Genomic DNA, 15,679 nt, shown 5'->3' on the forward strand with positions numbered 1-15,679 from the left:
TGAGCCCATGAATACTACAGTATTGCACAAGGAGCAGGTGAGTGGAGAACCCATGGAGATTGCTGCATAATTATGTGTTGTATCTATGATGTATGTTATCTAGCAGCTTTATGTATCATGAAAGTGTACAACATCATAAGGATTAAGGAATAGAAGAAAAAAATAGAACAAAGAAACTAATCACGCATCAATTAACAGAACACATCATGTTAGTGAAGGAAGCTGCAACCTTAGTAATCAGACATTACAGCGAGAGCCTAGTCTAAGGAAATGTTAACAGAGGACAAGAAACGAACACTAGTGCAAAAGAATATCATAACAAAAAACGTCATTCATGCAAATAAGCACACCATGGGAGCAAATTTTACAAATAAGATGAACATCATCGATAATTGATTTGACATGCTTGAAGAAGAATCAGCGATGATTCAAATGTAAAGTTTGTAACAAATCATGCAGCGATTTTAATTACTAAATAAATATTCAGGATAGGGTAGAGATTTGGCGCTAACTACCGAGCAAACCCAACCTAAGAGAGAATACACCCTTCATTGGTGTAGTACAATTGCGCTAGATGGCGATTCAAATAAGAGCTTCAATAAACATATGCATGCGACTTTAGTCCTTATATACTGTTTGAACAAATTACTTCGCTGACAAAGTGGGATAAATATGGAAAACAGGCATGTTGGTTATATAGAATATATTCTGCATCTAGTTCAACCAGTAAAACAGGACTGTTACTATTATAGGACACCAGGAGGATCAGTGTCAATGTGCAGGTATTACTCATAATGGCATCTATGTCTCAAGCCTCTTCTTTGATAAGTAATATGAAAAACACAAAAAGAAAAAAAAAGGATAAAACAGTGAAATTTCATCTTTGAAGGAAGTGATGACCCTATTTCAGTTATTAACATAATATATGCAAATTAATACGGTGCAAAAGTATCCCTAATCTGTTTGTGCTGATTTGAAAAAAAATAACAGGATAGGTAAGATGTTAAATATGTAAAGGTGCGGGTGCCAGGACAGACATTGCCAAAGAAATTAACCCGTAATCCCTCCTTGGTCAATGTGCGACGGGAAGGAGGCGTATGCAAGGCTAGGGTTGGTTGCCTATTCTTTCTCGCGGTGAGGGATGCGACTTGGGCCGGTTTGTTTCAGCTTATAAGCCGATTATGGATGGAAATAAGTTAAAATCCCACCCAAACGCTTCGATTATTTCTCGATTATTTGGGTCGCCGCTTAGCCACGAATCAGCAGAACAACGGGAGGGTCGATTTTCTGCTACGCGACTTCGAACCCGCGCATCCGAGAAGCGAGCCCGTTTTTCCTCCCTTGACCTCTGCTCCCTCTCCCTGACCCTGACCCCGGCCCTGCCCATCTCCCGTGCGCTGCCCTGCCTCTCTCGCCGCCGCCACCGCCTCCAGCCCTCGCCCTGCGCCGCCGCCACTGCTCCGGCCCTCCCTCCCTCCCTGACCCCGACCTCCTCCTCTCCCTGCGCCGCCCCTGCCTGTCCCGCCGCCGACGCCGCCTCCTGCCCTGCCCTCCCTCCCCTGCTGCCGCGCGCCCTCCCCTCCTGCTCGCGCTCTGGCTCCCCCGCCCTCCCCCCCGCCTGCCCTGCCGCCGCGCCGCTGCCCGCCCTCCCCTGCTGCCGCGCCGACCGTGGGCCGAGGCGGTCGGCCGGCGCGGTACCTCGAGGCGGGGTGGAGGCGGCCGGCTGGCGGGTGCTCGAATCGCGGGCGGAGGCGGGATACGTTGTAAGACACAGAAATCAAGACACCCTATATATCTTCATCTTTATCACAAACAGATCCATCATACTTCGCGGTCAGCTTGTGAATATCGTGAAGAGAATCACGTGCAATCCGTTGAAACCACCTTGCCGATCCATGTATTAAATCTAAATCCGACCTAAGAGCTCGTTCAAGATGTTCCAATTCCCTACACACATTAAAGCCCAAGCTTTAATCTCTATTACGTACTAAGCGGATTGTGCCCATGGAATTGATGTTTAGGAATCAGGCACCATCCGTAATTTTAAAGCCCAAGCCCATGTATTAGATAGTGGATAGACAAATATCCATATAATTGTGCCTGTGCAAATCTCCAAGGCATTACTGATGGATGACTGATAGATCCTCTGCACATTCTCTTAAGGCACCTTCTATGTCACAATATAACACCGCTATTTCGAAACATGGATGCTCGTTCCAAAGTTCATTGACTGTTTCAAATGCCTTGCTTTGGAAAATATCGGATGCAAAATCTATACCATTTGCCAACATCAAACTTTTGGAATACACAAACTCATATATTTCTCTGGCATCAACTAACTTCTCAAGCAAAGTTGTGTACTTATGTTTAGCTTCACTGGCAGATTGGCAGATGACTAACTAAAATCGAGAACATTGACACCAATTTCAGGAGCGTCATGAATGAAACGTAGAGCATAACGAGCATAGTGTTCTCAGACAATATCCGGTGTAAACTTTGGTGGCTTTAATTACCACATCAGAGGGAGCACCCATTTTTCAAAATCAATTAAATCCAAATATATACTATATTAAAATCAAGATGCACACATAATAAAAACATATCCTTTAATCTCTACTATTACTAAAGCAAGCAATGATTCCTTGGTTCGTCACTCTGAATCCTAATCGGAATCCAGGTGACCGTATATTAAGTTAATTAAGGATCCGAAACTATTTAGAATTAGCGCTTGACGAGTAAAATAGAAAAAAGACTGACATTCTCACCCGACACGTACTATGTTATTATAAAATATATATGGTGTATAATATATATTTTATATGCTAATTAATATATTTATATGATTTCTCGTACGCACGGGCATATGTGCTAGTTATTCAAAATCAAACAAATAGAGGGGAGCAAGCTAGTAACAAACATATCCTCTAATTATTCAAAACCAAACAATTCGAAAATTAGATCAGAAAATCTAACAAACAATAAGTTTAGATTGAGTAACAGGAGAGATTTCAGGAACTTTTAATGAGGGTAGCAAGCTAGTAAATTTAGAATCACAGTGATTTCATATGTTTACAGGTATAAATTTGCGAGCGTTGTGACCATTGGAATCTTCTGAAACTGACCAGGTAGTGATGAGCGAGACAATAATTGCATGTGATTGGTGACACAGATCCAAATCATAGTTTACGTGATTGGTAGTCTAGCTAGCAAAAAACAAATAAAGAATATGCAATAGAAAGAAGGAGAAATCAATAGGAGGAGAATGTACGTAATCGGTGGCTCAGCTCTAGCAAAACCGAAATAAAGAATACGAAACGGAGAAAAAAGAAATTAGCAGACGGGCATCTAAATACTCAATAGAGAGATGGACAGAAACACATGCAGATCGGAAGTTACCATTCCGGTTGATGCGGTTTACGCAGCTCACTTCGGCATGACAGGATTCGCCGACCTCGAAGGCAGCGATGGCGTTTCCTTGGGCAGGCGGTGTCGATGCTCCAGTCCGCGACGACGTGCCAAAAGTCGATGAACCGTTCCCCGACAGCGAGGTGAACCTGCCTGACAGGATTGGGCGACTGCAATGAAGTTGATGGCGCTTCCTACGTTCTTGAGGCGAGGCCGTTATATAGGTCACCTCCCGAACATCATATGTCATATTAGTAATCAATTGATTCAATCATCAATCAATTAATCAATATTAAATGCATTGTTATATATATGTGGCAGGCTTATACATGGTACACATGCAAAAGGTAAGAATTTTTTTTTATAGAACAACCAATTATATTTGTTATCTAAAAGGAAAGCAACATTTGGTATCTATATAAGACAATTAATCAATACTAGATGTATTGTTATATAGATATGGCAGGTTTATATACGGTACACATGCAAAAGGTAACAATCTTTTTTATAGAACAACCAATTATATTTGTTATCTAAAAGAAAAGCAACATTAGTATACCGGTACACATGCAAATTCAAATCAGTGAAATCTTAGGTAGGAAGGATATTTCTAGAGGCGGGTGATCGCCTAACCCATCCCTGGAAATTGACCCTCACCTGAAAATGGATTTGCAGGGGCGAGTTAGGGGTAACCCGCCCTTGCAAATAGTTATTTTTAGCTGTGAGAAGCAGAGACGGGTACCGCACCCGCCCCTACAAATGCAAAGTTTTTCTTTAAACTTTACATTTCAATCAAGGTTGTAGATACTCCTTGAATGCGTACTTGTACTTAAAAAGGCCAATGTGGCTATTGTTACCGTATTTGGATCAAAATGCAAAGTGAAATCCAAAGATAAGTCCATAGAGCAAGAGATATTGTAACTCCCGGATTTCTATTTGCCAGTGCAACTTCAGTATTTTAACATGAATCAAGTACATCAGTATCCAAAGCTGACAAAAACATGCAGAGGCATCTGAATAAATTAGAAAACTTACGCCTACTTTTGCACCGTCCCGTTGTGCCATATAGGTGCCTTCAATTGCATTTTAACGTAGACAGAAATGATCACCAACAGAATAGGTGGTGGGCTGGACTGAATTTAACATGGCACCCAGCACTGGCGGCCCAGAAGCCAGCGTTTGGGCTCTCGATAGCGCACAACACAACAGCCTTCGGCCTTGGCCCGTTTACTCGGGGACTTGGCCCAGACCTCGCGCGTAAGGGAACTGCGCGAAAAAGGCGGGACCTGCTGGCTGCTGCCATCCTGCTGCGCAGCGAGCGTCGGGCTTCAACTTTCACAGGGTGTGCTGCAGCAAATTCGGCCGTCGTGACAAGGCCCAGGACCCCAAGAGCCCCCTGGCTCTAATTCCACCTTTCTAGGCTTCCATCCACTCCGTAGCTCCGTGACCGGAAAACCAAGGGACCAGGGGGTGCACATGCGCGTGCACTACTGTAAATCGTTAGGCAAAAAACAAGAACGGTGGAGGACCTTAATAGGCAGGATAAGTAAAATGATGAAATGAATCTCGAACGGCACCTTCCCTTAACAAAAGGAAAAAAAACACAAAAGCTTTTAGAAGTGTGAACAAGCACAACCATTCCCCTAGCTCTCCACTTGCACCTGATATTTCCATCGGTTTCCTTGATTATTACATACATTATTTCATGCTGACGCCCTTTGCGCTCATGCGACATCAAGCCGACGGCACTACCAAGTAAGCGCAAGGAGAGAGCCTGACGGAAGGCCAGGAACAAAAAGGCTATCGCGTTGGCTTGCTCAGCGGCTGCAAAATACGCCCAGGCAAATGTGGCCCGTTGAATCAAATGCAAAAAATGGACACCTTTTTTCCCCCACTTCCGACCGAGTCCGCTTCTCACTCAGGTCGGATTGAACCAGCGGCCCCCCGCGCCGTTCGCGTGCCCGTTCCCATGGATTCCTGCACCATTCGGTGCGATCGGGGATGTGGGGTTGCGCGAGGACGGCGGGCCAACTGCCATTGAAGGAGATGGTGGCGAGGAGAACAACCCGGGTATGTGCGAGAGGGAAGGGCCACCCAAGAGATGACTGCTACCTTTCCTATGCTGGATCGCTTTGATCTGTCTTAAACTCTGCTCGTGGATGTTTGCAAGCGCCTCGAGCTCGTCAAATGACAATGATTCGACGCCGACACCGTAGAGTGGAGCATGCCGAGCCATCTCTTCTTGGAGTGAACTTTCAAGTGTCTGAATGTATTGCTGAAAAAAGTAATGACAGATCATTAAACATGGTACAACAGTAGTAGTGCTAAGGGGGAAAAAGGAAAAATATGGCGAATGTGCTCATCGCATTGCGTAGCATGGGCCTTTACAAAGTTGACAACTTTTGTAAGTAGCACATAGTAGCAGAAGGAACATGTGTTTATGACATAGATAACAAAACAAGTCACAAATTTAGAAACACAGAAGATTGCAGGTTAACAGTGTTGTGATCAGTTATGTCCATAGAGTTCTGAGTATTTAATCAGATCAACTAAAAACAATGCAAGATTCATTTTCAAAAAGAACCTAGTACATTATTTATGTAAAGTGTTGTGATCAGTTATGTCCATAGAGTTCTGAGTATTTAATCAGATCAACTAAAAAAAATGCAAGATTCATTTTCAAAAAGAACTTGGTACATTATTTGGAGTACATATTTAAAAATCAATGTATACTACAACATTTTTGTGACAACAAAATATTCTATGGAAATAATTGCCATATTTTTAACAAGGCATTTGAGATAATAGTCAATGTAGATATAAGTATAGAACAGACAATTGTGGAAATATATAAAAAAATAGCAAGGTGGAAAACCTGGCAAACTTGCAGTTTCGACTGCATCCCATCAATGTAAGCTTCACAACGACTAATTTGCTCTTCTTTTTCCTTTTTTTCTCCCTCGGTTTGCCCAACCGTCTGTGTCAGCCTTCTCACTTCATTCTCAAGTGATTTCCGAATCTCTTCACGAGTCTGTGTTTCAGCTGCATAACGTTTTAATTCATCATCGAACCTTTTCCTTGAAGCTTCAGCATTCTTCAACCGTTCTGCTAGTGTATTTTTCTCCTTTGTCACTTTCTGCATGCAGCACGTAATACATTAGTTGTTTGAAAACGTGTTGGAAATATTAATATTATTGATATCATTTGAAATGTAAAAAGTTACATGAAGGCAATGATAACTAATATCTAATAGGAAAGGAAGTAAAAAAACATGCTTCACATATATGATAAATCCATAAAATATCTACAGTTATCATGTATATCTACAAGAAACCTCTACAAGAGTTGTAAATCAGTAAAATGGCTTTTACCGCATTATGTACAGACACCAATCCATGGAAGTTGATTCAGCACAAAATTTTAATTCTTCTTTAAGAAAGACAAAATCCGCAGTCGAGAATATAAAATCACTAACCATCACAGGTCTAGAAGATAACAAGGCAAGTGTGATTTCCATGGCACACATTTTCTGATACTTAAAAGAGAGTAGAAAACAAATGACTCCAACAAATGATGCCTCAGCGTTAGCACATGAAACAGGATACGTGGATATTTAACCAAATTGTCATTGGCCCTCTCGACATGAACCAAGATCATAGAGGAGCTCAAATATGAAAGGTAGAACTACTACCAAATGGCTTCACCATATCGTTTGCTACAACAAATCATGCATTATTCACAACCTTACTTAACAATTACCTCATGTATCTTTGTGCACTAGATGACCAATGTGACTTAAAGGAGCTACTTAAGGCAATGATGAATCATTATCAAGATATGCATCTTTATGATATCAGACACATACAACAATTTATAGTGCAGGAGAAATAAATTTTAAAACCACCTTTCCCCCGATATGCACCACCCCACCCCTATATTCCACGGTCCCACCCCAAAACCAACACACAAGCATTTTATTTCGTTTATCAAATTCCCACAACACCCAGCAATGAATTTCCATTGAAAAGCTTTATACAACTGAAAATGGACAGCTAAAGGGCACCTGTTCCTACCCAGGATGGTTGCGTATCAACCAGCCAATGGTGATTTTCCAACACTGCTTCTGGCAACTCAGAAGCAGATGGCAAGTAACCAATTAAAGGTACAGATTTGAAATTACAGTTTCTTAAAGCAGCAAGTGCACTTTTATCCTACACCTTGACCTCTTATGGTATAAGCTTTGCATATTAGAGATAGAGACTCAAGATCAAGGTGTACAGACATATTAAGAATAACTAAACAACACATATCTACAGTATCAAACTACAATGGTAGCCAAAGGAAAAAGGTATTGAGCAACGACATAAGACGAACTTACGGCAAGGAGACGATTAAAAAGCATTTATTTCGAGGATTGGTACTATAATCGATCTATCAATTGATGGGAATAAACACCACAGACGAACAGTTTGTTTTGATCAGCATAAAACACCTTGGCACGTAAATATTGCTTATGGCTACTACAGCTTCTACCTTTAATTCTTCGCGTTTCTGTGCTTTCACCATGGACAGTTGTGACTCCGCATCATTAAGACGAACTTGGAGATTCTTCTTTTCAGCAGAGAGCTTTGAGATTTGCTCATCTTTCTCTGATCGCACCCATTCTAACTGATTTTCAATCTCCCGCATCTGATCAGACAGTGCCTTCTTCTCATGAGTAAAACGATCCCTCTCAGCTTTTAGCTCAGACTACAGTGAATGAGAAAACCAATAATTGTTAGGCTAATGTACAAAAACATGAACAACAGGTATAACAGTTAGGTCACAAGTCACAACAAATAAATACCTTTACATGGCTGATAGTTGCCTCCGATTCAGTTAGCCGTTGGTTTAGTGCAACCTTTTCGTTGGTGAATTTCGTTTGCTCCATTTCCATGTCCTCTCGAAGACGAATATTTTCATCTTCAGTAGCACATATTTGGTGCCAAAGATTTGAACGGTCAGCCTGAGCAACTTCAGCGACCTCACGCAACATGTTCAAAACAGGTCTTGCAGTCCCATACTCCTCCTTAACAAGAAATACCAGGACATCCATATCGATGTCAACTGCTCGGCAGTTATCTGATGTATTTGTTGCTCGTTCAACAAGGCCCTTCAAAATTCTATATCTATAATGATCCTCGGAATAGATCTTAAATATGATAGCATAAAGCATCCGCACAAAGTCTTGAACCTTCGTTTCTGTAGATAGAGATAATACCTCACCAAGTGCAAGGACTGAAGTGAAATCATTTTCTTGGACGGACAAAGGTTCAAACTGCCCATCTAACAGAACTTGTTTGTTCTGTGAATCATTCACAATAGACCCAGACTTTGAACTTGATCTGTAAGAGTGTCTTCTTTCCAGCACCATGGCAACTAATTGTAGACCAAAGGCCCCTCGCAATAAAGCCCTCTCAAAAACTTGTGCGACTTCAACAAATAATCCAGGTATTGATAACATTTCTATCAGCGCAAAAACATCTGATAGATGATTTCTTCCATGCACAGATTGCTCTTGCCAAGAATACATCCCTTCAGCTGAAAGCCCATCTGTAGAACAAGTACTACAAGATGATGTTGATGATAGACAATTGTTTTCAGGCTCAGAATCAGAATCAATATCCTTCAATATAGCTTCAGCTACATCTGGCTGGCTTTGAATTGTTTTAGACAAAAAGTCAAGCACACAATGTGGAACTTCAGTTCCCAGATCTTTCAATCTCCATCGAACGGCTCTAACCTTTGGAAAATAAAAACAAGACGTTACTAATATAAAAAGTAAGAAGATGCTGAACAAATAGAAAGTCAAGAAGCATGGTAAGCATACCGCTAGAGAAAGATGCTGACAATTTGATGCCGCCTTAAGAACATAAGTAATGGCTGTCACAAGAGGCTCATCGTTTGAGTCAGACAATAATTCAAGTGCATGAACAGATGCTTGTTTCCAGATATCACTTTCAAATTCTAACTCCGAAAGGGCACCAAAAACCTGCCATAATTACAATAAAAGCAGCATCATATCAGGTATGAGGTTGTTCACATGTATTTTATATAAGCTAATCAGGCATCATAGCTATCCACCAATACAACCATATTAAGTCAAAAACTCACAATACAGTAGAACAAATGCATACACATCAGCTAGTCATCCAAAAATAGTGGAAACAATCCGTTTTGGTGGATTACTCTAATGTTCTGTAAATTATACCATATAAATTTAGTATAATTGGGTTTATATTTGAAAGGACTTTCAAATGATGTCAATTTCATGGTCATTAAAAGTATAATAGGAGATATTAACGGCCAAGTGTAGCCTTAGAGACCACCCTGCATCAAACAACGCCTACATTTTGATAAGGAGGTAGTAGCATTATAGCATGTCTCTTTTTTAAGCGAAAACACAAGAGAGTTGGGTATTATTATATTAAAGAAGAAAAGGGTAGGAATTTCTTACAAACACCCACTCACACCAATGCTAGTTTATAGCAAGTCTTAGGAACCAAACTTACTGGTAATCTCAATGAAGGCTCTGTGTCAGACTTTTGAAGATGATCTAACAGTGCACAAGCTGCAAGGGAGTGTTCTGAACCATCCACTAACTTTGGTACAAGGGCAATCAAATCTTGCTGGAGCTGTTTTGGAGCTTTCTCTAGGACAAGTGCAATCTTCTGGACAGCTTGAGGGCGCCTCCGTGGTTCAGGGCATCCATGTGGAACCGCGCTGTCCAATGCCCTTAAAGAATTAACAATCAACCCTAACAGTTCCTCTGATTGCTCGGGCCATTTTGACTGAGAAAAAAATTTGGTACGACAATACATTAATTAAAGGAAATGTGATGATAAGGTTAAAAAATATGAAACATCAATTCATACCCTGGAAGCCTGCTCAGGGCCTTCATCTGCTGGCAAATCAGTAGCAGATGTTTCCGGAGGAAAACAGGAATGTTCTAGATTATCTGCAGCAATCTCATTTGTGGCCAAATCTGCATCTTGCATTGCAGGACTATCTCGAATACCATCACTATTAGGTTCTGCGGTCACATAAACAATACTGCATGCACATTCTGTTAGTTCACCTTCAACATTAAGCTCTGGTGGAGAGCTGGCCCCATTTGAATCAGGAGAAGCTTTAGTGCTTGCTGAGGAACCACTTTCTTCTGAAGGCTGGCAACACTCAACCATTATATCTAGAAGCAAATCTATGATAGCCTGCTTCAAGGCACTAACCCCCATCAGCAGACTAATGAGACTTGTGGAGCTTGAATCACACTTTGAAGCATCTTTCTTTCCACCACTCTTTGGGGATACTTTGGTCGGAAGAAGCATACGCTTAACTTTTGCTGGGTTATCAAGATAAACACGCAGGCCAGTAAGGAACCCAGCAATCGCACTAGCATCTGTTAGAATTTTCTCTCTTAAAGTAACCTGTGGTTGAGTATAGTTATCTCCGTATGTAAGAGAAAATCCAGCTCTTGAGAGGAGATTCCGAAACATATCTTCCTCATCGCCACTCATATCTTCGCTATCTTCAGAATCAATAAGTTCATCAGGATCTGTTGACAGTTCATCCTGGTCATCATCTGAAGCCCAAACCTGGTCGACAAGTTAATTATGAGCCCAATAAAGAAAGAGCACTGTGTATCAAATGAGCACATCTGGTTATCGGTTACAAAATTGTGACATGAACAAAAATGGCTTCGCTGTCAGAGTGTCACAAAGTAAGGACTATAACTCAGGCACAACTACAAGTCTACAACTTGCATATGAATATCATGCTATCACCCATAAAATCCTTCAAAGGCCAGAAGACCAAAGTCTATTTACTCAAAATAATTAATTAATCCTGCAGATATTGTTATCTTCTGAAGAAACCCCAATTAAAGTCATTGGACATCCGTTTGAAAAGAAGGGTTACATCTCATTGCTTTGAGTGAACTAGCAGATAAATGCAGCCATCATTGCAATAATCAGCCAGGCATGTTACCTATCGGCCATAGCTAGGCCAGCGTAGTCCTCAGTAGCAACAAGCACAAAAGGTGTAATAAAAACACAAAAAAAAGGCCAAGGGATGCCTGTTTCAACATAGATGGCTGCTGTCCCCAGGAATATCAGTAAACAATGCAATTCGTTCATTCACATGCTTAAAAAATTCTGGTGGGGTTCATAGGACTCTTAACAATGGTTAACATGATATCTTAAACTGCAATGTGACCAATGTACAGTTCGCAATGTTTACAATTATTTTCATTGGCACATGCTGTAGCAAACCAAGAAAGTTCTACTTATCAAAGGTCTCATTAAACTTCCCGTCATTCATGCATTAATGAGAGCAAATAGACAAGACAAAAAAGAAAAGCAAATGAAATCTCACCTCAAGATCAGAGAAATCAAACCATGGGCAGCAGTCTATGATTTCACAAGTAAAGATAACAGTGTCCCGCACAAGAAAACCAGCATCAGTATCAAGCATGTCTGAAATCTTCATAAACTGGAGAACTGAATTGTTCCATGTTTTCGTGCAGATTGAAGATTCCTTGCACACAGTTTTTGCAGAATTCTTCTGGTTAACTATAGCCATCTTATAGTGCACCCAAAAGTTCTTATCAGGATCATACCCAGATGACTGATCACTCTCCAAGTATATGCATATCGTATCAAACGACTCATATACACCTGCAAGTCGCGATGAGGTAAGCAAAAAATATGGGTTTGGTACAACTGTACAAGTCATGAAAGTAAATAAATTTGCTTTACCTATCCGCAGCTCACAACCCCCAGCCTGAAAAAACTTACTAAATATCTTTCTGGTCTCCATAATCTCCTTAAAGGACAAGAAATTTTCCACTTTCCATGTAAATGATGGCCGCTTTGGTAAAGCTTCAATCTGGCATCCAGAAGTTGAACTGCATATTTCAGAATCTTCATCGCTTAGCTCTTGCATAGTTGCTGTTTCCTTCAGAATGAGAACCTCTGCTGAAAACACAACGGTATCCTGTACAAGAAAACCTGCATCCTGATCAAAGAGGCTAGTTAATGTCACAAATTCACGCCAGCCCCAATCCTTCGCTGACTTAGAGTAGCGATTCTGAGACTCTTTCATGATCGACTTCTCCTCCACTTTCTGGTTGATGACAGAGAGACGGTGGCTCACAAAGCAGCTCCATTCACTAGTTGTATTTCGGGGATCTGTCACTTCCAGAAATACTGATAGGTGGCATGGTGGTTGAGACTGCCCTGGTTGCAGAAACATAAACAAAACCAACTTAAAGAATCAGGACCCACATTCTAAGAATGCTCATGCAAAGTTAACAAGTAATCATACTCAAAGGCTACTAAAATGAATGGCCACAATTTGCTTGTAGCGAAACCAAGTTTAAACTCAAAATGGACTAAAAAATTGGGGGCTTCCATAGAATTGTGTACTCAGGAGCAGCAGTTACCAACCCCGGCAATTACATACTAGGTCTACAACAGTGATTTCAATATCGAGGGAAGGAGCCCTGGGAAATCCAAGTTGTGGCTGCATTTGCAGACTGCATATCCTACTTGAAAAGAGGAATTTAAGATCAATATGCTAGTTCAGTATAGTGTAATCATGGGTCAACTCTTGGATCAACTCTGAACATAAATAGGCACTGTTATATAATCTCATGCAAAATAGGGGATGTAGCAAAACAAAAGGAAAAAATTAACATTCACTATGGTGCTCTATGGACTATGGCTGCTGCTACATGAGGGAAAATGTCAATGACACTAGTCGGTAACATCCATTAGTTTTATGCCACATGAAACTTTATTATCAGGGATCGAGGATGGACAAAATGAGAAATAAACATGATAAATTGCTTTGGAAGGGGTAACAGCTACTAATATAGAAAAGTGTGTCTGTCATGTGCCTATTTGCCTATGGCATTTTACCAAGTTTCACTCTATAAGCAGTTTAGTGTATGTCAGAATAAAATCCATAAAGTCGATTTCAAAGCTACATTATGAATCTGGAGAAATGTATGTGCTAGTGCTTACCCCGTGGATAAACAATAAGACGGCAATCTCGATTCCCAACTTGAAACCGTCTGCTTTTGATACATAGACCTGTGATCTTGCGCTTCTTGAGAAGCTCCTTGAGTCTTGTGAAGCTCTCAATTCTCCACACAAACTTCCCATAGTGTCCATCTGACTTCCTAGCTCCAGCACGCCCACCACCAGCACCACCTATTCCCAGAACCATAGGCAAGCTACGAGTGAATGAGTTTGACTCCTTTATCACATGCACCGAGGCACTGAACACCACAGCTCCATCAACCAGGTATCCGCTATCAGCAGCCAAAAACTCATCCATTTTGATGTAATCGCCCCACCCAAGGCTGGCATTGTCCGCCCCAAACCGACCATACGAGTCCTTGTGGATATGGCTCCCACCAGACCTCTGATTAAGTACCGAAATGCGGAAAAGACACCAGCAGCCACGATCACCATCTGGCACGCCACTCCCTGCACCACTTTGTGGCAAAGCTGATGCCGATGACCCAGATGCAACCTGCACAACAGGCTCCTTGCTTTCCAGACAAACTGACAAATGGTCTGCGCCAGAGACATTGCTCTGGTAGATACTAATCCGGAGCCCGCAGTCACTCCCGCCGGCAGAGGCAGCAGCAGGGAAGAATGCAGGGCTCATGATCTTCTGCGTGCGGATCATATCGCGGAAGAGGCTGAAATTGAGCACCTTCCAGGTGAAGCGGCCGTCAGAATCGGCAAAGGAGGCCGTCTCGGAGAGGACCGATATGTCGGCGGCAATGACGAGCGCGTCGTGGGGCTGGAAGAGGAAGGCGGCGGCCGAGGAGGGCGCAAAGTCGCACCAGCCGTGGGAGCGCTTCTTGGAGGAGAATCGGTGCCATGAATCGCGCCCCAACGACTTGGCGGGATCGGTCGGGTGGACGACGGAGAGGCGATAGCTGAGGAAGCAGTCCCATTTTGAGGAGGTGGTGGTCGTGGTGGAGGACGACGACGACACCGGGGTTTTGGGGTCGAGGACCTGGAGGTAGAGGGAGAGGTACCCCGGCAGCGCCTGCGAGTCGCCCCGCGGGTAGAGGAGGAGGCGGCAGTCGAAGCCGCCGACCTCGAAGTAGCGGCTGTAGAAGGTGCGGGCGCGGGTGCGGGGGAAGTCCGGGATGGTCCACCGGCAGGAGGCGGAGGCGTCCCTGCGGCGGTCGACGGTGAAAGTCGCCGACGTGGAATCGGACGGCGAAGGGGAAGGGTCATCGGTGGTGACCGCCGCCGCGGCGGCGGCGGCGGCGGCGGAAGTGGTGGGCTTCATGGATTGGGGATTTTGGGTTTGTTTTCAGGGGTGCGTTTTCTCTCCCTTTTTTCCTTGGTCTTGGGCAAGCAGGAGCGAAGGCTTGGTTGGGGGAGGCGAAGAGGGTTGGCGTGCGGGTTTTCATTTATTTTTCTTTTCATTTCCATCCCCTTCCATTCTTTATTCTTGTTACTATAATCAATAATGCCACCTTGTTAACTGGAATTCACTTTTCACATTTTTCGTCTCTCCGTATCTTCTACTACGGGAATATTAATAACAAGGCTTTGGCTGCAAGTTCAAATGTTTGGACAAAATTGAACGATTGTTTTGCTCGATTTTAATATTAATAAATTAAAACTTTGGTGTCACCAAGTCTGGCCAAGGGTCAGGAGTCTTCTATGAAATACATATGTCAATCGTTCATATTTATGATTACCAGGATGATTGTTTTTTTACTTTTAGAATGATACGTCAAGATATTGTAGACTTTTACACAAGGTGGATGCGATTTCAATATAATTCAATGAACGGTTCAAGTGAAAACACCTCAAAAACATTGATAAATATTTAATGTGAAGTTCATTCATTGAAAAGAAAACTTTTTAACACTTGTCATGTCTGATACTAGAACCAACGTTCATGTGGTGCAGTTTCAACAACTTTATACCAGGTCACACTTATCTCTAAATTTCTAAGAGTATGTGTCTACACCAAATATATCCTAAACATCATCATCTTAAGGATAAGTGTTGTTTGCTATAGAGAAATGATTAAAAAAATATGTAGCGAGTACCCTAGAATAATCTAGCTATGTTTTCTTGAACTAAGGGTCTGTTTGTTTAGACTAATAACTAAGTTGGATGGCTTTCAAATAGGCTTCTCCAGATGCCTTCTATTGCTCTAGGATTTGAGTAGAAGCTAGTAGAATCTCAAACAA

The 15,679-nt window shown here is 42.1% G+C and overlaps 1 protein-coding gene across 1 annotated transcript; it reads right to left on the bottom strand.

Annotated features, from left to right (window-relative positions):
* Nucleotides 1–4,930: 4,930 nt before the first annotated feature.
* Nucleotides 4,931–14,760, bottom strand: LOC112886972. Its single transcript, XM_025953038.1, has 10 exons — nt 13,470–14,760; nt 12,201–12,680; nt 11,818–12,119; nt 10,320–11,039; nt 9,957–10,235; nt 9,275–9,436; nt 8,252–9,187; nt 7,939–8,154; nt 6,281–6,541; nt 4,931–5,680 (listed from the first exon to the last, which is right to left on the bottom strand). Exons 1-10 carry the CDS (start codon nt 14,758–14,760, stop codon nt 5,324–5,326), a joined length of 5,004 nt encoding a protein of 1,667 aa, XP_025808823.1. The 3' UTR covers nt 4,931–5,323.
* Nucleotides 14,761–15,679: the final 919 nt, after the last annotated feature.

Source organism: Panicum hallii, chromosome 1, assembly GCF_002211085.1.
Source record: "Panicum hallii strain FIL2 chromosome 1, PHallii_v3.1, whole genome shotgun sequence".
Classification (NCBI taxonomy): domain Eukaryota; kingdom Viridiplantae; phylum Streptophyta; class Magnoliopsida; order Poales; family Poaceae; genus Panicum; species Panicum hallii.